The sequence below is a fragment of the Malaclemys terrapin genome, chromosome 2 (assembly GCF_027887155.1).
Source record: "Malaclemys terrapin pileata isolate rMalTer1 chromosome 2, rMalTer1.hap1, whole genome shotgun sequence".
Taxonomy (NCBI): Eukaryota; Metazoa; Chordata; order Testudines; family Emydidae; genus Malaclemys; species Malaclemys terrapin.
In genome coordinates this window covers 10,583,694-10,607,357 of record NC_071506.1, presented here as the reverse complement: position 1 = coordinate 10,607,357, position 23,664 = coordinate 10,583,694, and the positions used below count along the sequence as shown (strand labels likewise).

Genomic DNA, 23,664 nt, shown 5'->3' with positions numbered 1-23,664 from the left:
CAAGTTTGTTTACATTTATGGGAGACAATGCTACCTGCTTATTTACAATGTCACCAGAAAATGAGAACAGGGGTTCACATGGCACTTTTGTAGCCGGTATTACAAGGTATTTACGTGCCAGATATGCTAAACATCTGTATGCCCCTTCATGCTAAGGCCACCATTCCAGAGGACATGCTTCCATGCTGATGACACTCATTAAAAAAAACAACATGTTAATTGAATATCTGACTGAACTCCTTGGGGGGGAAAGATGTGTCTCCTGCTGTTTTATCCGCATACTGCCATGTATTTCATATCATAGCGGTCTCGGATGATGACCCAGCACATGTTGTTCGTTTTAAGAACACTTTCACTGCAGATTTGACAAAACACAAAAGATACCAATGTGAGATTTCTAAAGATAGTTACAGCACTTGACCCAAGGTTTAAAAATCTGAAGTGCCTTCCAAAATCTGAGAGGAACGACATGTGGAGAATGCTTTCAGAAGTCTTAAAAGAGCAAAACTCTGATGCAGAAACTACAGAATCCGAACCACCAAAAAAGAAAATCAACCTTCTGCTGGTGATTCAGATGATGAAAGTGAATATGCATCGGTCCATACTGCTTTGAATGGTTATTGAGCAGAACCTGTCATCAGCATGGATGCATGTCCTTTGGAATGATGGTTGAAGCATAAAGGGACATATGAATCTTTAGCGCATCTGGCATGTAAGTATCTTGCGACGCGGGCTACAATAGTGCCATGCAAATACGTATTCTCACTTTCAGGTGACATTGTAAGAACATAAGAATAGCCATACTGGGTCAGACCAAAGGTCCATCAAGCCCAGTATCCTGTCTACTGACAGTGGCCAATGCCAGGTGCCCCAGAGGGAGTGAACCTGACAGGTAATAATCAAGTGATCTCTCTCCAGCCATCTATCTCCACCCTCTGACAAACAGAAGCTAGGGACACCATTCCTTACCCATCCTGGCTAATAGCCATTAATGGACTTAACCTCCATGAATTTATCTAGTTCTCTTTTAAACCCTGTTGTTATCCTAGCTTCACAACCTCCTCAGGCAAGGAGTTCCACAGTTTGGTTGTGCGCTGTGTGAAGAACTTCCTTTTGTTTGTTTTAAACCTGCTGCCAATTAATTTCATTTGGTGGCCCCTTGTTCTTATATTATGGGAATAAGTAAATAACTTTTCCTTATTCACTTTCTCATGATTTTATATACCTCTAGCATATCCCCACTTAGTCTCCTCTTTTCCAAGCTGAAAAGTCCTAGCCTCTTTAATCTCTCCTCATATGGAACCTGTTCCAAACCCCTAATCATTTTAGTTGCCCTTCTCTGAACCTTTTCTAATGCCAGTATATCTTTTTTGAGATGAGGAGACCACATCTGTACGCAGTATTCAAGATGTGGGTATACCATGGATTTATATAAGGGCAATAAGATATTCTCCATCTTATTCTCTATCGCTCTATTCCTAACATCCTGTTTGCTTTTTTGACTGCTACTGCACATTGCGTGGACGTCTTCAGAGAACTATCCACGATGACTCCAAGATCTCTTTCCTGATTCGTTGTAGCTAAATTAGCCCCCATCATATTGTATGTATAGTGGGGTTATTTTTTCCCCAATATGCATTACTTTACATTTAGCCCCATTAAATTTAATTTGCCATTTTGTTGCCCAAGCACTTAGTTTTGTGAGATATTTTTGAAGTTCTTCACAGTCTGCTTTGTTCTTAACTATCTTGAGCAGTTTAGTATCATCTGCAAACTTTGCCACCTCACTGTTTACCCCTTTCTCCAGATCATTTATGAATAAGTTGAATAGGATTGGTCCTAGGACTGACCCTTGGGGAACACTAGTTACCCCTCTCCATTCCGAAAATTTTCCATTTATTCCTACCCTTTGTTCCCTGTCTTTTAACCAGTTCTCGGTCCATGAAAGAATCTTCCCTCTTATCTTTTGGGATAGGGGGAGCCTATCCAGGAAGGATGGGCTCCACCTAAACTAAAGTGGATCCAGACTGCTGGCACTTAACATTAAAAAGGTTGCAGAGCAGTTTTTAAACTAAGAGGTGGGGGAAAGCCGATTGCTGCAGAGGAGCAAGTGGATCGGACAGAGACTTCTCTTAGAGAAGAGTGTATTGATAGAGATTCTCTAGGTTTTAGTCAGGATGAGAGGATGGAAGAGGATAAAGTTTGGGCCAGATCACACAAAAACCATTCACATAAAAAAGAATCTGACACATCAGAAAAGGGAAGACAAATAAACAGTGACAAGTTTTTAAAGTGCTTGTACACAAATGCTAAAAGTCTAAATAATAAGATGGGTGAACTAGAGTGCCTCGTGTTAAAGGAGGCTATTGATATAATAGGCATCACAGAAACCTGGTGGCGCGAGGACAATCAATCAATGGGACACAATCATTCCGGGGTATAAAATATATCGGAAGGACAGAACAGCTATATGTGAAAGAAAAAGTAGAATCAAATGAAGAAAAAATCTTAAATAAATCCACATGTTCCATAGAATCTCTGTGGATAATAATTCGATGCTCTAATAAGAATATAACAGTAAGGATCTATTATCGATCACCTGACCAGGAAGTGACAGTGACAATGAAATGCTAAGGGAGATTAGAGAGGCTATCAAAATAAAGAACTCAATAATAGTGGGGGATTTCAATTATCCCCATATTGACTGGGTACATGTCACCTCAGGACGAAATGCAGACACAAAATTTCTCGATACTTTAAATGACTGCTTCTTGGAGCAGCTGGTACAGGAACCCACAAGGGGAGAGGCAATTCTCAATTTAGTCCTGAGTGGAGCGCAAGATCTGGTCCAAGAGGTAACTATAACAGCACCGCTTGGAAATAGTGACCATAATATAACAACATTTAACATTCCTGTGGTAGGAAGAACATCCCAAAGGCCCAACACTGTGGCATTTAATTTCAGAAAGGGGAACTATGCAAAAATGAGGAGGTTAGTTAAACAGAAATTAAAAGGTACAGTGACTAGAGTGAAATCCCTGCAAGCTGCATGGACACTTTTCAAAGACACCATAATAGAGGCCCAACTTAAAAGTTAAAAAACACAGTAAAAGATCTAAAAAAGAGCCACTGTGGCTTAACACCCATTTAAAAGAAGCTGATGACGGGTTCTGATCAATAATGATCCAAAGCAGCGTGGACCGAAGCATGCTCATTTTCATCATCTGAGTCGGATGTCACCAGCAGAAGGCTGATTTTCTTTTTTGGTGGTTTTGGTTCTATAGTTTCCGCATCAGTGTGCTGCTCTTGTAAGACTTCTGAAAGCATGCTCCACACCTCATCCCTCTTAGATTTTGGAAGGCACTTCAGATTCTTAAATCTTGGGTCGAGTGCTGTAGCTAGGATTTGAAATTTCCATTGGTATCTTCTTTGCATTTTGTCAAATTTGCAGTGAAAGTGTTCTTAAAACGAACAACATGTGCTGGGACATCATCCAAGACTGCTATAACATGAAATATATGACAGAATGCAGGTAAAACACAGCGGGAGACAGAAATCTCCTCCAAGGAGTTCAGTCACAAATTCAATTATGGCTTTTTTTTTTTTTTTTAAACGAGCATCATCAGCATGGAAGCATGTCCTCTGGAACGATGGCTGAAGCATGAAGAGACATATGAATGTTTAGCGCATCTGGCATGTAAATATCTTGTGACGCCAGCTACAACTGTGCCATGCGAACCCCTGTTCTCACTTTCAGGTGACACTGTAAATAAGAAGTGGGTAGCATTATCTTCTGCAAACGTAAAGAAACTTGTCTGTCTGAGCGATGGCTGAACAAGAAGTAGGACTGATTAGACTTGTAGGCTCTAAAGTTTTACATCGTTTTGTTTTTGAGTGCAGTTATGTAACAAAAAAACTACATTTGTCAGTTGCACTTTCATGATAAAGAGATTGCACTACAGTACTTGTATGAGGTAAAATTGAAAAATACTATTTCTTTTATCATTTTTACGGTACAAATATTTGTATTCAAAAATAATAGAGAGCACTGTACACTTTGTATTCTATGTTGTAATTGAAATCAATACATTTGAAAATGTAGAAAAACATCCAAAAATATGTATTAAATTTCAATTGGTATTCTATTCTTTAATAGTGCGATTAATCATGATTAATTTTTTTGACTTAATCACGTGAGTTAACTGCGATTGACAGCTCTAATTATCACTTATGTGGTGAATAGAAAAAATACTCTTGTTTTTTTACAGTGCAAATATTTGTAATCAAAAATAAATAAAGTGAGCAGTGTACACTTTGTATTCTGTGTTGTAATTGAAATCAATATATTTCAAAATGTAAAAAACATCCAAAAGTATTTAAATAAATGGTATTCTATTATTGTTTAGCAGCGCGAATAATCGCTTGACAGCCCTACTTTAAAGATTCTTTAGCATCAATGGGTCCAAGAACAACTTAAAGAAAATTTTGTATAGCATTTCCCATCAAAGCCCCTTTTCAGACTATAAATATAACACCTAAAGAAAGAGAAGAAAGGAATCTGCTTCTCTTTTGTAAAGTTTACAGAAAATTCAGTGGACATTAGAGTTACCAGTTTATGCTATATATTGACAAAAAATAGGAACTCACACAGTGCTGGAAATGCTGTATATATAGTTTATACTCCTGGGGGAATTCTGCCCCACTCCACAATACAGAATTTGCGCAGAATTCCTTGTTTCTCCTGCAGAATTGGGGCTGCAGAGCTTCTGGCCACCTCTAGGGGTCCCAGTACCCTGTAGAGCCCAGCTCGCAGTGAGTGGAGTGCCCAGTCCAGCGGAAATAGAGGCTGCACGCTCTAGCTGCCTGGTTTGATTCTCATTCTCCTGGGGATGGGAGATGGCCCCGGAGACCCAGCTCTGGCAAAGGGTAAGGAAGGGCATTGGCCTGCTAAACCCAGGATTGTGAGTTCAATACTTGAGGGGGCCACTTAGGGATCTGGGGCAAAAATCAGTATTGGTCCTGCTAGTGAAGGCAAGGGGCTGGACTCTATGACCTTTCAAGGTCCCTTCCAGTTATAGGAGACAGGATATCTCCATTTAAAAAAAAAAAAAATACAACATCCCCCAGTGGGACAGTAAAGAAGCTGGGGAGGACTAAAGGCTCTGGGGGTGCAGGTTTCTAAGCCGGGAGATGTCCCACGGCTGGGCTCTCGGGGGAGGGGTGTGCAGGTATCTGGGGTGTAAGGGTGCCCACGGCTGGTCTCTGGGCTCCGTGGGATCATGCAGCCCCATCCAGAACCCCCCAACTGGAACTGGGTTTTCATAGGGGTTTTTTTAAACTCTACTCCTGGAGGAATCTTTTTTGTTGTTGTGTGTATTGTTGACATACTTGCCGACAGGTATTTTGAAATAAATTACCAAAATAATTGAAACTGGAGTGATTATATTGTGTTATTTTGACAAATAAAATTTGCAGCATTTTTAATTCTTTGGTGCAGAATTTTAAATTTTTTTTAGCACAGAATCCCCCCAGGAGTAATAGACTCAGAACACTGAAGAGCGATTGGATCGTGGATAGACTGACATCTACCTGGAGCTTGGATAGACCTTGTAAAATCCAGTCATCGAGTTAAAGAAATAATTGCATGCCTCCCTTTCCCTAGGAATGCAGGCAGCATCACCATTCATTTTGTAAAGACTCATGAGGCAGCAAACAGGCCAAAGGGTGGGACCATAAACTGAGTGTTGTAGACCAGAAAACTTAGGAATCTCCTGTGGTTTTGATGGATATACATGGAAATACATATCCTTAAAGTCAACAGCAGCGTATCAGTCACTGAGGTCCAGGGAGGGGATGATGGAGACCAGAATGACAATGTAAAACTTTCTTTTTGTTATTTATTTATGCAAATTTTGCAAGCCTAGGATAGAGGTCTGACACTTCCTTTTTCCTTTGGAATTGGGAAGTAATGTAATAGAAACTCTTCCCTCAATGGAGAGGGGGAACCCCTTCTACAGGTCCCAAATGGAGAAGAGAGCACACTTCTCAGAGGAGGGCATCCTCATGAGAGTGGTCCTTGATGAGAGACAAGGAGAGAAGTTGAGGGGGGGACAGGAAATAAACTGCAAGGTGTATCCCTGTTCCACAGTAATTAGGGGGACCAACCACACAGAAAGTGTGTTGGAAAAATTAGGGGAGAGAAAAACCAGTACATTGCAATCTGGTACACTGTCCCTGACAAGGCAGTCAAAGAGACTGGTTGCGATATCCCAACTGTCTTGAAGAACTCACAGAAGATGTTTTTTTACCTCGTTTTCTAGATTGATTATGCTATTGTCGGAAAACCTGGCACTTCTGTAGAGACTGAAGGTGGAACTGCTTTCTTTCAGAGAAAGGCATATAAATTCCCAATTATTTCAGTGTGGACCATCTCATCCATCTTCTGTAAGATAGGGAGATCCTGGATCATCTGATAGATCTTTTACGGGGGACCCAAGGACTGAAGTCATGAACATTTACATGTACTTCCTGAATCTCCCCCCATCTAAGGATGCTTGTAGAGAGGTCCACGCCATCAGCTTGCCCTCATCTAATCTGGTCTAGAATTCCTGTCTGGCATCCTCTGTCAACTTGTCGGAGATCTTCAGGGTATTGGCTCAGAGGGAGAAGTTGTATCTGGCCAATAAGGTTTATTGGTTAGAGATACAAAACCATAGACAAGATGTGGTACAAAGCTTTCCACTGACAAGGCCTGATTTCTTTGTGTCTTTGTCCTTTGGTAGAAGGAAATCATCCCTGATACACACTTTCATTCACTGCAGAGACAACTGGGAAACCTGGTGAATGATGTGCTTGAAAATAGCAGGCATGGTATTTTTCTCAGTTTTCTTAGCTGTCAGAGGCAGACAGCATGGTTTTCCACAAAGATTTTGTAGATTCTAGGATGGCCTCATTGATAGGTAGAGCCACTCTAGAAGGTCCTGCTGAACCCAGAACGTCCACCAGCCTGTGAGAACTCTCTTGAACTACTTCAACAGGAATAGCAAGAGAAGTAGATACTCTATTTTAAAGCTCTTGATAAGCCCTGTAGTCATCCTGAACAGGTGAGAAATCCCAGGAAACAAGAGTCTCTGCAGATGATGAATAGGAATAATGCAGAGGAGGCTGAGGTTGATCCTCCTGTAGTGAGATGGGTCAAGGTTCCGAACCCCGAGTCTGGTCTTCAGGGTCTTGGCTCAGAACCAACCTCAGTACTGACAATAGCCTCCTAGATCTACTTGTGTGAGCTAGCCTGTCATCTGCTAGATCTGTAAATTTTAAGAACCAGGGAGGATCTGGAAGTGGGAGGCATGTCCCACAGGTTCCAGAAAGACCATGGCTATGGCATAGAACCTCAGCAATCACTTCTCCATGGATCCATGTCTCTGTAACTACAGGGGGTATCAAGAATAGAATTCCCACAATTAAGGTGAAGGGGAGTATCATCAGGAACAAGGGGCATAAGTGTGTAGAATCATAGAAGATTATGGTTGGAAGAGACCTCAGGAGGTCATCTAGTCCAATTCCCTGCTCAAAGCAGGACCAACACCAACTAAATCATCCCAGCCAGAGCTTTGTCAAGCCAGGTCTTAAAAACCTCTAAGTGGACAGAGATTCCACCACCCATTCCAATGCTTCACCACCCTCCTAGTGAAATAGTGTTTCCTAATATCCAACCTAGACCTCCCCACTGCAACTTGAGACCATTACTTTTTGTTCTGTCATCTGCCACCAAGAACAGACCAGCTCCATCCTCTTTGGAACCCCCCTTCAGGTAGTTGAAGACCGCTACCAAATCCCCTCTCACCCGTTTCTTCTGCAGACTAAATAACCCCAGTTCCCTCAGCTTCTCTTCATAAGTCATGTGCCCCAGCCCCCTCATCATTTTTGTTGCCCTCCACTGGACTCTCTCCAATTTGTCCACATGCTTTCTGTAGTGTGGGGCCCAAAACTGGACGCAATACTCCAAATGTGGCCTCACCAATGCCGAATAAAGGGAAATAATCACTTCCCTGGATCTGCTAGCAATGCTTCTGCTAATGCAGCCCAATATACTGTTAGCCTTCTTGGCAACAAGGGCACACTGCTGACTCATATCCAGCTTCTCATCCACTGTAATCCCCAGGTCCTTTTCTGCAGAATTGCTGCTTAGCCAGTCAGTCCCTTGCCTGCAGCGCTGCATGGGATTCTTCTGTCCTAAGTGCAGGACTCTGCACTTGTCCTTGTTGAATCTCAGATTTCTTTTGGCCCAATCCTCCAATTTGTCTAGGTCACTCAGTGTACACTAGGTGTACCTCAGACTCTGAGGAGGACCTTGAACTGCTTGACCACACTGGTGATGTGCCAGGTGATGCCAGGATCCAGGAACGTATCTCCAGATATACCAGAACGTGGGACAGCATGTTAGATTTACTTCTGGACTGCATGCTTCATAGATCTAGCCTCCACAGTACCAAGTACGGATCTGGGCTCTGAGATTGTGTGTAGCCACGGCCTAACTTCCACTGGTACCTGCCAACTTGTCTCCTGGACAATCAGAGAATCCAGTATCAAGAGGCAGAGTAGGTCCTGTGCTTCTGCATAGGCTTCTGGCACCAGTGATATCAAGAGATTTTCCCGGTGCTTTTCTTGTTGCACCAAAAGAGTTGGCACTGCAACATCAATAGCATAGGCACCGGTGCCGGAGCTGAAGACCCTTGATGAAAATAGGTCACTGCTGGGGAATCTCTCTTTCCATAGGACACTCTACCTTGTCCTTCAGATTGCTTACTGTTGTTTACTGTTCTGGTCTGAACTTTTGTGCTTCTTTCTCAGCAACAGAGAAGGGGATTGGTGCTGCGTTTCAGAAGCAATGTCTGCAGGACTGCTCCTCACCGATGTTGAAATACTTGGTGCCCACCCTGAGTGGGAAGGGTCAGAAAGTGGACACAAAGCGGCCTGCACAAGGAGGTGACGCAGTCTCACCTCTCTGTCCTTTTTTGTCGGGGATTTAAAGTCCTTGCAAATCTGGCAGTGGTCTAGAGTGTGACCCTCACCAAGGCATTTAAGGCAGATGGAATACAAGTCACTCACCAGCACAGATTTCTTGCAAGCCAGCAAAAGGCTTAAAACCCAGAGACTGAGGCATACGCTGGCACTGTGAATAAGAGGGAACCTCTGTTCCAAGAAAAACAACAAAGAAGAGCTACACTAATCTTAACACTAGCAAAGGCCACGAACTTACCTATGTACAGAAAGGAAGATAATTTCCCTCTAAAAATAAACTTGCAGAAGTAAGGCAATGCACTCTATCGATCGTGGGTGGTAAGGAGGAACTGAGCGTGGTCTGAGGCGGTGCTGCCTTTTATACCATCATGCAGCAATCACTAGAAGAACTACTTTAACGTGCAGAATTAATTTTCATAAAATAGCTCAAGAAATACCTCAAATAAAAAGAAGATAATGAAACGGACTATACAGAATTGAGGTTTTAGTATTTATCAGGTAATTATAATAGCAGCAAATATAATTACTAGAAGAACTTTCCGTTAAGTATTGTTGATTAACTTTAGGCACCCAAAGTTTGAAAATTTTGACCTTTGACTATATTCTATATACTATCCTTGGGATGAAAGTCACTATAAATAGAAAACTTTATTTTATCACCTATGAGAAACAGGTAAAAATCCACTCAGGAAAGAATGAGCAAAACTTACTTTTCATTGGTATCCAGTAGCATGCAGAACACAGTCTAAAACAGCAGACAACACTAAAACCTTCACAATTTCAGTCAAGATACATGGAAGAAGATACCCATTATAAAAGAAAATGTTTTATTTTCAAGCTATAGCAAGGTGAAAATATAGGAACTACAGAAATTTTCCAATGCACGTGGACTGTTTAACCACAAAGTCAGGTTTTCCAAGTAAAAGGTAAGTTACAGTTGGTATCTTATAAAATATCCAGCAGTTCCACACCTCTCTCCATACATCTTATTAATTCCATTCAGCAGCTTTTGTCTACATGTTGTTGTGGATATCTTGGGTTGCAAGGATGACTGGAAGACTTACCTTGTTGCAGGAAGGGTACTGACGTGCGTAAAGAAGACGGATGGCTCCACTTCCACATGAAGGCCCAGAGAGAGGCTCCTGTAATAGCCATCAGCATGTCCTGGTCCCCCAGAGTATTTGAAATTCAAAATGGCTTCCAGTGTCTGGAAAAATAATGGTAAATAAGTTATTAACTACAGCTCATTTCTGTGCATCATAACTGCTCAATCATCAAATTAGGTCATGGAAAATGTGCATCAGTGGTGAAATTTCTAAACCAGTCTTAATAGAAGTTATTACAGACACATGAAAATTGATTTGTAACATGTCAAAAAAAATTATGGTAGCTTTTGAAGCAAAGTTGTCGTGCGTACATTACAGACAATGGTGGGTGTATCTATGATAGCAGTTCCCAACCACTAATATATTGCTTTTATTGGTGCTAATTGAGAATTTTATGAGCGCTACTCTAGACTCCCCACTTTTTTCTTAATGAGCAGCCTCTGCTGGTTCCCATTACACCATTTCCCATTCCACTGTGTGCTCTCCAACTCACAATGGAGCTTTTGTGGATCCAAATCCAAGTTACACTGGCTGTTGCAACAGAGGTCTTAGAGTGGAAAACCAGCTGCTGCCAAAAAAGGTTTAGAAGCACTGGCATATGGTATAACTTCAACCACCAAAACAAAGAAGAACAAAAAAGCAGTATCACATGAACTAGATGCCATCACTTTTCAGTAGGGTTACCATACGTCCTCTTTTTCCCGGACATGTCCGGCTTTTCAGCAATCAAACCCCCGTCCGGGGGGAATTGCTGAAAAGCCACACATGTCCGGGAAAATGGCCGGCACTTCCTCTCCCCCTGTGGCTCTGCTCCACTCCTCCTCTCTCAGATTTACAGAGCCAAGCTGCCCGAGCAAGCGCTACTGGCTTCAGGCAGCACCCCCCCCCCCGCCTCCGGACCCCGAGCCCCCAGCCAGGCACTTCTCCTACCCGGCTCCAGCTGAGCTGCTCCCACGGTGCAAGGTCCCGAGGCACGGGGGGTGCTGCCTGAAGCCGGTAACGCTGGCTCCTGCAGCTCTGCTCTGTAAGTCTGAGGGGGCGGAGCCGAGCAGCTCAGTTGTAGCCGGGGGAAGGGACGTGTCCAGCCAGCTCTGGGTCCTGAGGTAGGGGAGGGCTGCCAGAAGCCAGCAGCTCGGCTCTTACAGTCTGAGCTGGGAGGAGCAGCTCAGGTGGAGCCCAGGTAGGAGAAGTGCCTGAAGCCGGTAGCACTAGGGCAGCTTGGCTCTTAAACAGAGCCGAAGAGTCAGGGAGCAGCAAAGCTGGGAGTACCATGCGCCGCTGATTGCACAGGTGGGGGGCAGCGCTGGGGGAGCTGCTTCGGGGAGTCGCCAAAAAGCACTGACTGTGGTGGGGGAGGAGGTGAGGGCAGTGTGAGAAAGGCAGGAGTGTGCAGAGGGATCAGAGCTCTGGCTGCGATGGGCATCGGGCTGCCTTGCCTGCAAGTGGATCAGAGCTCCTGGGGCTGGGGTGTGCTGTATGGCACTCAGCTCCCCATTTGTGATGAGACACAGCAGTGTGGTGGATCACTGCGAAATACCTGCCCAATCAGAGCTGCGGGGGCAGGGCTTGCAGGGGCTGGCTCCGACAGCTCCCATTGGAGCTTTTCCCAGCCAATGGGAGCCTCTGAGCTTGGCTTGTGGCGGGCCAAGCACGTGGAGACCCTGGCTGCCCCTGATCCTAGGAGCAAACACAATGCCAAAACGAAAATACAAAGTTCACTACATATAAAGAATTACGTTTTAGAATTAAAGAATTAAATAGCTCAAAATGTCCGGGATTTTACCGGGCAGGGAGGAGAACTGGGTGCTCCAAGGCATCTGGGGAGCTGGGAAACAGAACAGTGTGAGCTGCGTGTCCTGACCGCTCCCAAAAACTGAGGGCCGGGGCAGATCCTCCACTGAGCAGCTTCATTAAAGTCATGGGAGTCTATACTAGTGGAGTGCCTGACTTTAGAATTGGTGCAGCTGTTTCGTGTGGCTGGGAGGGAGGAGGGGGAATGTGGGGTGCTCAGGGGAGGGGGCGGAGACTTTGGGGAAGGGGTTGGAATGGGGACAGGGAAGGGGCGGAGTTGGGCGGGGCCGGGGGTGGGGAAAGGAGTGGGACCGGGGGAGGGGAAGGGGCGGAGTTGGGGCGGGGCCGGGGCCCCATGGAGTGTCCTCTTTTTTCAATGTTCAAATATGGTAACCCTACTTTTCAGAGGCTTTCACTTCAAGCTCCACAAAGCATTTTACAAGATCTGCAAATATTTGGTGCTATTGCTTACTCAGAAACCACTCAGGAACAATCAGAGACCAGAAGTAATTCAAAATGTCCTAGTTATGAAGGAACTTCATGTTGTGAAGTAATCTGACACTGTTCTATTTTCAGGTCATATTGAGGGAATGGAAACTGAGGATTTATGTTAGCTAGCAATTCACTGTTCTGCAATAAGTATGTGTTTGGGTACCACATTAACCCATTCACAATTCATCCAGAACAGTGCAGCTTAACTTTGCTTCCTAATATAGCCCTAAACCAGAATTTACAATATCAACAGAAGTAGTCACTGGGCACTCTGTGCAGTTACTTCTATTGCTTTTTAAATAATTTCTCATTGAAAGTTAATGAAGCTAAACGTATGTCACGTCAGGAGTTGATCAATAGCAAGTACAAAAATAAACAATGCAGACCCACTATAAACAAACAATTTCATTCTGCTTTTCCAGATGGCTTAATTAACAAACAGAGCTGGAATCATCAAGTCCAGAAAGCTGACACTGCTTAAGACTAAGTCGTAACTTGAAACAGAACCTCAACATTTAATTAGGAATTCTGCAATGAAAAGCATGGATCTCTAGGCATTATTTTATTGCTGTAATATTCATGGCATTCTGTCATATAAAGTTGATGGGATAGGGTTTTCATTGTCCTCTATAATCAGAGGGACATTGCAAGCTCTTATATATGAAAACCCCTCAGTATATTCAAATACCTACAACAGGGAAAACCTGAGATCTTTAGAAGGCTCTCTTTACTGAGAATGAAAAATAGGAGTAAATTTTTAAAATGTTCTTTTTAAGCATCATATGAACCAAGAGAGCCCTCAAAGTCAAAAATTAAAAGTGCAATTCAACTCTGAATAGCAACAGTGTAAAAATGGCTCCTTCAAAGCTGAACTGCTTGTTGGGTGCATTCAAGTAAAATCTATTCAGTTTCATGGTAAAAATTCACAAAACAAAAACTTAATTTAACATTAGATAAGGCTGCTCTCATCAATAAACGAAACCATAAAAAGTTAGGAAATATGTTAAGGATTAAAAGGTTAGAGAGTCATGCATTCTCAAAAACAACAGAGGGTCCTGTGGCACCTTTAAGACTAATAGAAGTGTTGGCAGCATAAGCTTTCGTGAGTAAGAACTGCACTTCTTCAGATGCAAGTCTTGCATCTGAAGAAGTGAGGTTTTTACCCACGAAAGCTTATGCTGCCAATACTTCTATTAGTCTTAAAGGTGCCACAGGACCCTCTGTTGCTTTTTCAGATTCAGACTAACACGGCTACCCCTCTGATACTTGACGCATTCTCAAGTTCAGTGTTGAACTGGCAAATTTGTAGAGCGGGGCCTACAGTTCTCTTAAAGTGGCTATGAAAATGTAACTATTTCCATTGTTGTTTCCTCTGGGATCTTGCGGAGCAATATTTGAATGATGATTTGATGACTCTGATTGTGCCTTAGCATGTAACAGGGCAAACCATGAGAAGGTTGTCATCACCAGCCTCACTCTCAAATTAGGAAATTCCAGCATGAACATTGCCCATGCACCCTTACCTCAGCCCCTTGTGCATATGCATTATGATACTGACTGAAAAGTTTGGTGTAACTTGCCCAGTTTCACATAAGAACTCTATGGAAGAGGCAAAGATAGAATCCAGGTCTCCAGGTGAGTGACATTCAACTTCCCTAGACTTTCTCTTCCCGCAGTCCACTACCTCATTCACTACAAAACTTCCAACTTCTGCAACAAATGAGGCAGGAGACAGACAACAGACTCCTTCCCTATACATCCCTATTAATCCCCAAAACAGATCCATCCTGTGCATGGAATAAACAAGGCATCTTGTGTAAAAAATAATATGCAATCACGTAACTGAAGACTTTGTATTGCCTAATTTTTTATTATTTTGATTATTCATGAGAACAACCTTAACATTAAATTTTGTGTGTGAATTACCTTAGTTTTTAATCAAAAAATCTTTTCATACATATGCTATTTAAATAATAAAGCATTACACAATTGTTGTCTTCACTGTATATTTAATTGCTACTGTTATCTCTGTGCAGATCCATGTTTCACCACTCAGTGCCATGTTGATCAACATATTGGAAATAATTTAACTAAACTGTATTCAAACAAAACATGTTTTTGTTTTTCTTGCAACTTTTAAATTCCTTCTTTTTAAATTGTGTAATAGAAAACTGAGTAGAGACTCCAATCTATAATTTCCTGCTTTTTGAAAAAAGGTAAATATTCAGAAAGCCATATATTTGTAAGTATATAAAAATATACAATACAAGGAGCTTTAATTTTATATCTTATTGTCATGTAACCCTTTTTGAGGAAAGTAACAATTACCCTTTGAAAAGAACCAGTGTAACTTACACAGCACAAACCCCAAGGAGCACAGCAGGAGCTCCTTAAAACTCATTACAATTCTTCCTGTGAACCTTCATTAAATGTTATGATAGTCTGTGGTAAACCAGTTTTCAAAGGCATTGCAATGACTACCAAGTAAGCAATCAGTGCTCTCCCAAGTATGCAAACAAAATGGAGGGCATGAGAGACGAGTGGCTGATTATTTCTGATGTCACAATGTTACTGCTCAGGAAGCAGCAGGAGCTTTTAAATCTGCAGTGCTGTGTGGAAAAGACATCAGACTTTTCCACTGTTCCAGTTTCCCCAAATTTCCTTTAAAACCAACACCACAGAAACACTCAAACTCATACGAGTTTATTCCACATGCACATTAATTAGTGGCTGAAATTTGGTACAAGTTCCCTATAGCATGTTTCAGATTTAAAATATGAGACAGACAGACCCTGTAAAACAGAAAATTCCAATGCAAAGTTAACTATGGTCTTCCTACTGCAAGAGAATAATAAGCACTGTCAGCTATTTACAACTGTTAGCCCTGCAGAAACAACAACTAAACGAAACTGAGGTGCAGATTCTATTCATCTTGAGATCAATAGAATCACTTACCAAGTGTCTATAAATTAAATCATTCCAAGCCTACAGTAAGAAATGAGGTTGCACAGGTGTCACTGAGATGATAATTTTGCCTGCAGAATCTTTACTACCGATGATGATACACAAGTGTGAAGGAAATGAACTTGAGTTGTAGAGCCCACTATTAAATATTTATTCCTCATATAGGTACTTAAATACTGTAATCAAGTCACCCCTTAACCTTCTCTTTGTGAAGCTAAATAGACTGAGCCCTTGAGTCTATCACTCTAAGGCATGTTTTCCAATCCTTTAATAATTCTTGTGGCTCTTCTGTGAACCATCTCTAATTTATCAAAGTCCTTCTTGAATTGTCGACACCAGAACTGGACATAGTAATCCAACAGCAGTTGCACTAGTGACAAATACAGAAGTAAACTAACCTCTTTACTCCTTCTTGAGATTCCCTGTTTATTCATCCAATTAGCCTTTTGGCCACAGAGACACATGGGTGAGGGCATGTTCAGCTGACTATCCACAATGACCCCAAAGTCTTTAACAGAGTCACTGCTTCCAATGATAGAGTCTCCCATCCTGTAACTATGGCCAACATTCTTTATTCCTACATGGATACATTTACATTTACCCATATTAAAACATATATTGTTTACTTGCACACAGTTTACTAAGCAATCCAGATCACTCTATCATTGACCTGTCCTCTTCATTATTTATCACTCGCCCAATTTGTAGGTCATCTGCAAACTTTATCAGATGTTTTCTTCCAAGTCATTAATAAAAATGTTAAATAGCATATGGACAAGAACTGATCCCTGTAGAACTCCACTGGAAACACACCCATTGTTCAATGATGCTTCCTCATTTATAATTACATTTTGAGACCGATCAGTTAGCCAGCCTTTAATCCATTTAATGCATGCCATGTTAATTTTACTAGAGACACAGGTGGATGAGGTAATATTTTGTATTGGACCAACTTCTGTTGGCGAGAGAGAACAGCAACGGAAGCTGATCAATAAAAGATATTACCTCACCACCAATCTTGTCTCTCTAATATACTGGAACAGACATGACTACAACAACACATTAATTTTATATCATTCAATATTTTTTAATCAAAATGTTGTGTAATACTAAGTCAAACACCTAACAGAAGTCTAATTATATTAGATCAACCTTATTGCCTTTATCAGTCAAGATATCATGGTAGGGTGACAGACTTTCCATAAACCCAGGCTGACTGGCATTAATTATATTACCTTCCTTTAATTAGATATTACTCAAGTCCCATATGAACCACTCCATTATCTTAAACGGGACTGTTCTTGCTATACCAGTTCAATAGCGTAGGAGCTTCTTTTTCAATGGGACATGTACACCAGCTACCACCAGATTATGTGTAAATCAACTTAGAATCTTTTAATTTAGTTTTCTGTGAATTCACAGAAATGAGTTATCAAGAAGAAATACCTTGTAACATATATGTATAGCTTCTATTCATTTTTTCTTGGCAGATCAAAAAGCTACTTACCCAGATTCTGCACCTTAGGTCACAATTTTAATTTTAATTATTTGAAATGTATTGATCTAAAATAAATTCAGATTCCTGAAGCTCTTCAAAGTAACGATAGTAAGCAGTATTTGTATAGTTCTTTTAATCCATGAAGAACTTTGCAAACATTAACTAAGCTTCACAATACCCCTCTGAGTGGTGAGATAAGTTATAGTATTCCCCGTGTACAGATGACGAAATTTCAGTGAAGTTACTCAGAATTTACATTGATGTACCGGACATCAGAATTTGAAATAGGGCAGCACATATGCAATTTTCTCAAGTCACAGAAGAAGTTAGTGTCAGAACACGTTTTGAACTTAGTCCTGTGAGCTTTATAAGATGCAACATGCATACTCAGATTTAAGTGAGAAATTGTCCTCACCCACAACTATTTCACATTTGGGGACAATATATACCTTCAAGTCAGCGGCACTGCTATAGCTACCCGCATGGCTCCACAGTATGGCAACATTTTTATGGCTGACTTAGAACAACCTTCCTCAGCTCTCCTCCACTAATGCCCCTACTCTACTTGCGCTACATTGATTGACATCTTCATCTTCTGGACCCATGGAAAAGAAGCCCTTGAGGAATTCCACCATGATTTCAATAATTTCCATCAACCTCAGCATGGACCAATCCACACAAGTGGTCCATTTCCTGGACACTACTGTGCTAATAAGCGATGGTCACATAAACACCACCCTATACCGGAAACCTACTGACCACTACACTTACCTACATGCCTCCAGCTTCCATCCAGGAAACACCACACGATCCATTGTCTACAGCCAAGCTCTAAGATACAACCGCATTTGCTCCAATCCCTCAGACGGAGACAAACACCTACAAGATCTCTATCAAGCATTCTTAAAACTACAATACCCACCTGCTGAAATGAAAAAACAGATTGACAGAGCCAGAAGAGTACCCAGAAGTCAACCACTACAGGACAGGCCCAACGAAGAAAATAACAGAACGCCACTAGCCGTCACCTTCAGTCACCAACTAAAACCTCTCCAGCGCATCATCAAAGATCTACAACCTATCCTGAAAGACAAACACTCACTCTCACAGATCTTGGGAGACAAACCAGTCCTCGCTTACAGACAGCCCCCCCGCAACCTGAAGCAAATATTCATCAGCAACCACACACCACACAACAAAAACACTAACCCAGGAACCTATCCTTGCAACAAAGCCCAATGCCAGCTCTGTCCACATATCTATTCAAGTGACACCATCATAGGACCTAATCACATCAGCCACGCCATCAGGGGCTTTTTCACTTGCACATCTACCAATGTGATATATGCCATCATGTGCCAGCAATGCCCCTCTTCCACGTACATTGGCCAAACCGGACAGTCTCTAGGCAAAAGAATAAATGGACACAAAACATCAGGAATCATAACATTCAAAAACAGACTCCAAAGAGAAACTGATGAACTGGAATTAATTTGCAAACTAGATACCATTAACTTGGGCTTGAATAGAGACTGGGAGTGGCTGGGTCATTACACAAATTGAATCTATTTCCCCATGTTAAGTATTCTCACACCTTGTCAACTGTCTGAAATGGGCCGTATTGATTATCACTACAAAAGTTTTTTTTTCCTCCTGCTGATAATAGCTCATCTTAATTAATTAGCCTCTTAGAGTTGGTTTGGCAACTTCCACCTTTTCATGTTCTCTGTATGTATATATATATATTCATTCTATATGTTCCATTCTATGCATCTGATGAAGTGGGCTGTAGCCCACGAAAGCTTATGCTCAAATAAATTTGGTAGTCTCTAAGGTGCCACAAGTACTCCTGTTCTTTTTACCTGGGGGTAGGAATTATTCTGTGTTTTTTCACCAAAGGGGAAGAGGAGAGAAATGTTTTAGGATGACATTTTAAAATCTCATACATTTGTATCACTGTCCTGTGGCAACCACATTAAAAATACAAGTGCCTCACATGTACTACAGGGAAGATTAGGTAAGACAAGAAGTTAACTCACCTTGTGCAGTAACAATGATTCTTCAAGATGTCTCTCTCTATGGGTGCTCTACTATGGATGTGTCTGCATCTCTGTACTGCTAATCGGAGAGCTTTGGAAACAGTCCATCTAGCCCACGCACGCACTGCTCCTCACCTGCCATGACGCTAGCCAGCAGATGCGGGCAATCCCTCCTCAGTTCCTTCTCTACTCCAGTCAACTATTAGAACTCCGAAGTAGCGAGGGAGTGAGCCATGGAGAACCCATAGGAATAAACATCTTGAAGAACCATCGTTACTGCACAAGATAACTTCTTTTTCTTCGAGTGGCGTCCCTACAGGTGCTCCATTGTAGATGACTCCCGAGCAGTGTCCACCACTGGAGTCTGGGACTTTGGAGTCAAGTCTGATATGGATGATAGTACTGTGGGACTCAATTTGGCATTTGCAACCAAATCCCCCAGTATGGCATAGTGTTCTGCAAAGGTGCGTACAGATGCCCTGGTAGCTGCTCTGCAGATTTCTAAGATAGGGATACTTTTGGAGAAGGTGACAGATGAGGAGACTGACCTTGTAGAATGCGTCTGTACTGAAGATGGGGGTTTTACATTATGCAATTGGTAACCGAGTTTAATACAGCCTAGGACCCACTTAGTCTCTGAGCTGAAATCGATGTACCTTTTGACTAATTTGCAATGGAGAGAAAGACTTAGGGGCTTTCTGAAGACTTGTCCTGTCCAAACAGAAGGCCCAGGCACTCCTCACGTCAAGTGTATGGAGGATAAACCTCGTCAGGATAATAGGGAAGTTGGGATAAAAGGCTGGAAACTGAATAAGCTGATTTATGTAGAATGTGGAAGTCACCTTGGGAGTGAACTTTGAATGTGGTCTAAGTGTGACTTTGTCAAGGAAGAACATAGTGAAAGGGGGATGCACCATCAAAGCCACTATTTCCCCAACACTTCTTGCAGAGGTGATGGCGATGAGGAATGCCATCTTCATGGAAAGATGAGTTATGAACAAGTAGCCCTGGGTTCAAATGGTGACCTAGTCAGAACTCTTAATACTAGGCTGAGATCCCATTGAAGAGTGGGAAGTCTGGGTTGTAGGAAGAGGTTTCACTATGCCTTTAAGAAACCTCTTTGTACTTGGATGGAAGAAGATTGAGTATCCTACCTGCTGATGGAAGGTTCTAATTGCTGCTAGATGAACCTTCAGCAAACTGATAGAGAGTCACAACTTTTTGAGAGTCAATAGGTAGTCTAGAATCACAGGTAAGGTGGATGTATTAGGGATTCCACCAGATCTGGAATCTCTTCCATTCCTGTAGAGAGGTATGGCAAGTAGCGCCTTTCCTACTGTGCAATAACACCTCCTGGACCTCCGCAGAGTAAGATGTCTCTCTGTGCTGGAACTATGAAGGAGCCAGGCTCTGAGCTGCAGAATCCATAGGTTGGGATGGAGAGTGTCTCTCTCGTTCTGTGATAGAAGGTAAGGAGTGATTGGAATAGTCATAGGTGGTCATAGTGCCAGCTGTGATAGGTTAGGGCCTGTCTGGGCCAGGTGGGAGCAATCAGTATGACGTTTGCTCTTTCAACAGGACCTTTGGTAATAGAGGCAATAGGGGAAAGGCTTAAAGAAGGCCTTTGTCCCATGGAAGGAGGAAAGCCTCTCTCATGGAGTATCATCCTATCCTTGCTCTGGAGCAGTACTAAGGACATTTCTTGTTCTAGTAATTAACAAATAGGTCTATTATCGGTGTCCCCTGTTGTCGGAATATGTTGTGGAGTACTACCAAATCTATCTCCCATTTGTGGTCGTGTTGAAATTTGAGGCTAAGACTGTTCACCATCGTGTTGTGTATTACTTGTAAGTAGGCCACTGATATTAAGGTTTTCTTGGAGATGCAACAGTTCTATAGTTTTAGTGCTTCTACATACAGGGAATGAGATCTGGAGCCTCCCTGATGGCTTATGTAATACATCCAGGCCATATTGCCTATCCATGACCCTTACATGTGTGTCTTTGCTAAGCATTTCTGACAGCTCTGAGTTTGAGCAGGTTGATGTGGAGGTATGTCTCTGCTGAAGACCATTTGCCTTGTATTGTGCCACCATTGAGATGTGTACCCAATCCTATGAGGGATGCATGGGTGGTCAGGAATAGAAATGGGGCAGACTGAATGAACGGAATTCCCCTACAGATGTTTACTGAGTCTTTCCATCAGTCCCAGGATTGCTTGACCCTGGTGCACATCAATAGTAGTTTGTTTATATTCTCTCTGTTCGACCTCTAAACCAAACCACACCATGCTTTGGAGGCATCTCGTCCATAGTCTGGCTTGAGCAACCACCGATGCGCCCATGGCCATATTGCCCAGGAGCTGGAGGTAATGTTTGGCTGAAATTTGGGGCTGGATTGTAGTGTCTCTATCAGCAAGAAGAGACTGAGAAATCTGTGATGTGGGAGGAGCACCTTTGCCTGAATGGAGTCGGCTCCAATCAATTCTAGCCTCTGTACCGGTGCCCTGAGAAGGCAGTTGTCCATAAATCATAATGCCTTGAGATTGTAAGTGGGCTGCCACTACTGTGAGGACATTGGAGAATACTCTGGGAGCCGATGAGAGGCCAAAATGGAGTACTCTGTATTGGTAGTGGTCTTGACCTAGCACGAACCTGAGAGAACATCTGTGGCTCAGTACAATCACGATGTGAAAATATGCATCTTTGAGATCGAGGGCCGAGAATCAGTCTCCTTTTTCAAACTCTGGATTGATCATTGATAACATGTTCATCTTGAACTTCTGCGCTTCGATAAACTTGTTTAGTGCTCTGAAGTCTAGTATCAGAGTAACAGCCGTGTTAGTCTGTATCCGCAAAAAGAAGAACAGGAGTACTTGTGGCACCTTAGAGACTAACAAATTTATTAGAGTGGGCTGTAGTCCACGAAAGCTTATGCTCTAATAAATTTGTTAGTCTCTAAGGTGCCACAAGTACTCCTGTTCTTCTTTTTTTGAAGTCTAGTATGAATCTCCAACCCCCTTTTTCTTTGTATCAGGAAGTAACGAGAGTAGAAGCCTCTGCTGATGAGATGTGTGGGTACTGACTCTATGGCTCCTACGCTGAGGTCGTGGTTTATCTCCTGATGTAGCAGGCTCTCATGAGAAGGGGCCCTGAAGAGGGACATGGAAGGTGTTTGGGAGGGATGAGAGAGGAGAAATGGATGGAGTAGTCATCTCAGATGATCTCAAGCACTCATTTGTTGGAGGTTATCCATTCCCAGGTGCTGAAGAACAGGGAGAGAGGATTTCTGAAGGGATGGGTGGGATTTTCCAGTGTGAAATGAGGAGAGTGTTCTATGGGCACTTCGGCCAACCCATCAAAACTGTCTCTTCAAGGTAGAGGGCTGAGAGGAAGTTTGCTGAGATCCTGATGTCTTTCATCTGGAGAACCTGGGCTTCTTCCTCTGGGGTTTATACGATCTCTCTGAATATTGAGATGGATATTGTGAGCGAGGCTTGAATGGGGGCTGAGGGCTGTGAATTTTTTTGTACCGAAATGGATAGATCCTGAGGGATAGACGAATAGCCCTTGAACCTTTTTAGTGTGTTGTGATGTGTCATCTTTTCATCAAGTAATTTCATGCACTCAAAGGGGAGGTCCTCCACCATCGTTTAGACCTCCTTGAGGAAGTCAGAGAGATGAAGCCATGAGGCCTGTCTCATCACAATGGCAGTCAAAACAGAACATGCCACCATGTCAGCTGCATCAAGTAGAGACTGGAGAGATGTTTTTGCCATCATCTGGCCCTTGTTAACTAAGGCTTTAAATTGTTCCTTGTGAGAATTGGGAAGCTGTTCAATCAAAGAACTAAGCTTCAGATAGTTCTAATAGTCATATTTGGCACCACTCTGAATTGGACGGTGGTCGAGAAATAGGCCTTCCTGCCAAACAGGTCCAGGCATTTCCAGTCCCAGTCATAAGGAGCGGACTTAAAGTGGTGTTGGTGGCCTTTATAGTGAACTACATCCACAATGATCAAATTGGCAGTTGGGTGTGAGAACAGGAATTCCACATCCTTTGCTGGCACATAATCTTTCTTGTCTCCCGTTACAAGTTGGTGGAACAGACGCAGGGGTATGCCATATCGCCTGGGTGGGGTCCAGTAGAACCTCATTAATAGGGAGGGCCACACTGGAGAAGGTGGACGAATGTAGCATGTCCACTAGCTTGTAGTGCGACTCACAAACCTCTTGTAAAGGTATATGGAGTGGCGCTGCCACCCTCTGTTCCAAGTCCTGGAATAGTTTAAAGTCATCTGCCATGGCGACGATGACGAGAGGGGGACTGAAGGAGTGACTTCGTCCTCAACTTTGGTTCTGGTTCTTCCCTTGCCTGCGTGGGGAGTTGAGAAGCCCTTGAGGCAGCAGCCAAAGGAGGGTACTTCCTCAGCTGCTGGTAGGCCACACCAGAGGTGATGGAGGCCTGTTGCCTTTGGGCCTGCCAGGGTCCCTGTATGGACATTGTGATGGGAAGGTACCGTGATTGTCTGAACTGGGGAGGCTGTTACTCAGAGGGGTAGCATGCCGGTGTCCATACTGAAACTGGGCTCCCTATCTCTGTGATGAGAGTTGGGAAGAGATGTCCTCTTGCTCACTTTCTGAAAAGAGCAATATGTGGCAGGCAATCATTGGTGAGACACAGGCTCTGGGGGAACTCGGTACCAGGGTCCTGGTACTGAGCAGAGGAGAGTCCGGTGCATCAGTGACCAAA

The 23,664-nt window shown here is 42.8% G+C and overlaps 1 protein-coding gene across 3 annotated transcripts in view; it reads right to left on the bottom strand.

Annotated features, from left to right (window-relative positions):
• The window catches only part of TRAPPC9 (trafficking protein particle complex subunit 9), an 831,895-nt gene that overhangs the window by 524,760 nt on the left and 283,471 nt on the right, over positions 1-23,664 (bottom strand). For all 3 annotated transcript variants that reach the window (XM_054018404.1, XM_054018403.1, XM_054018405.1), the window contains exon 18: positions 10,089-10,231. In XM_054018404.1, the coding sequence (XP_053874379.1) occupies positions 10,089-10,231 (143 nt within the window). The remainder of the gene's footprint in view (positions 1-10,088; positions 10,232-23,664) is intronic.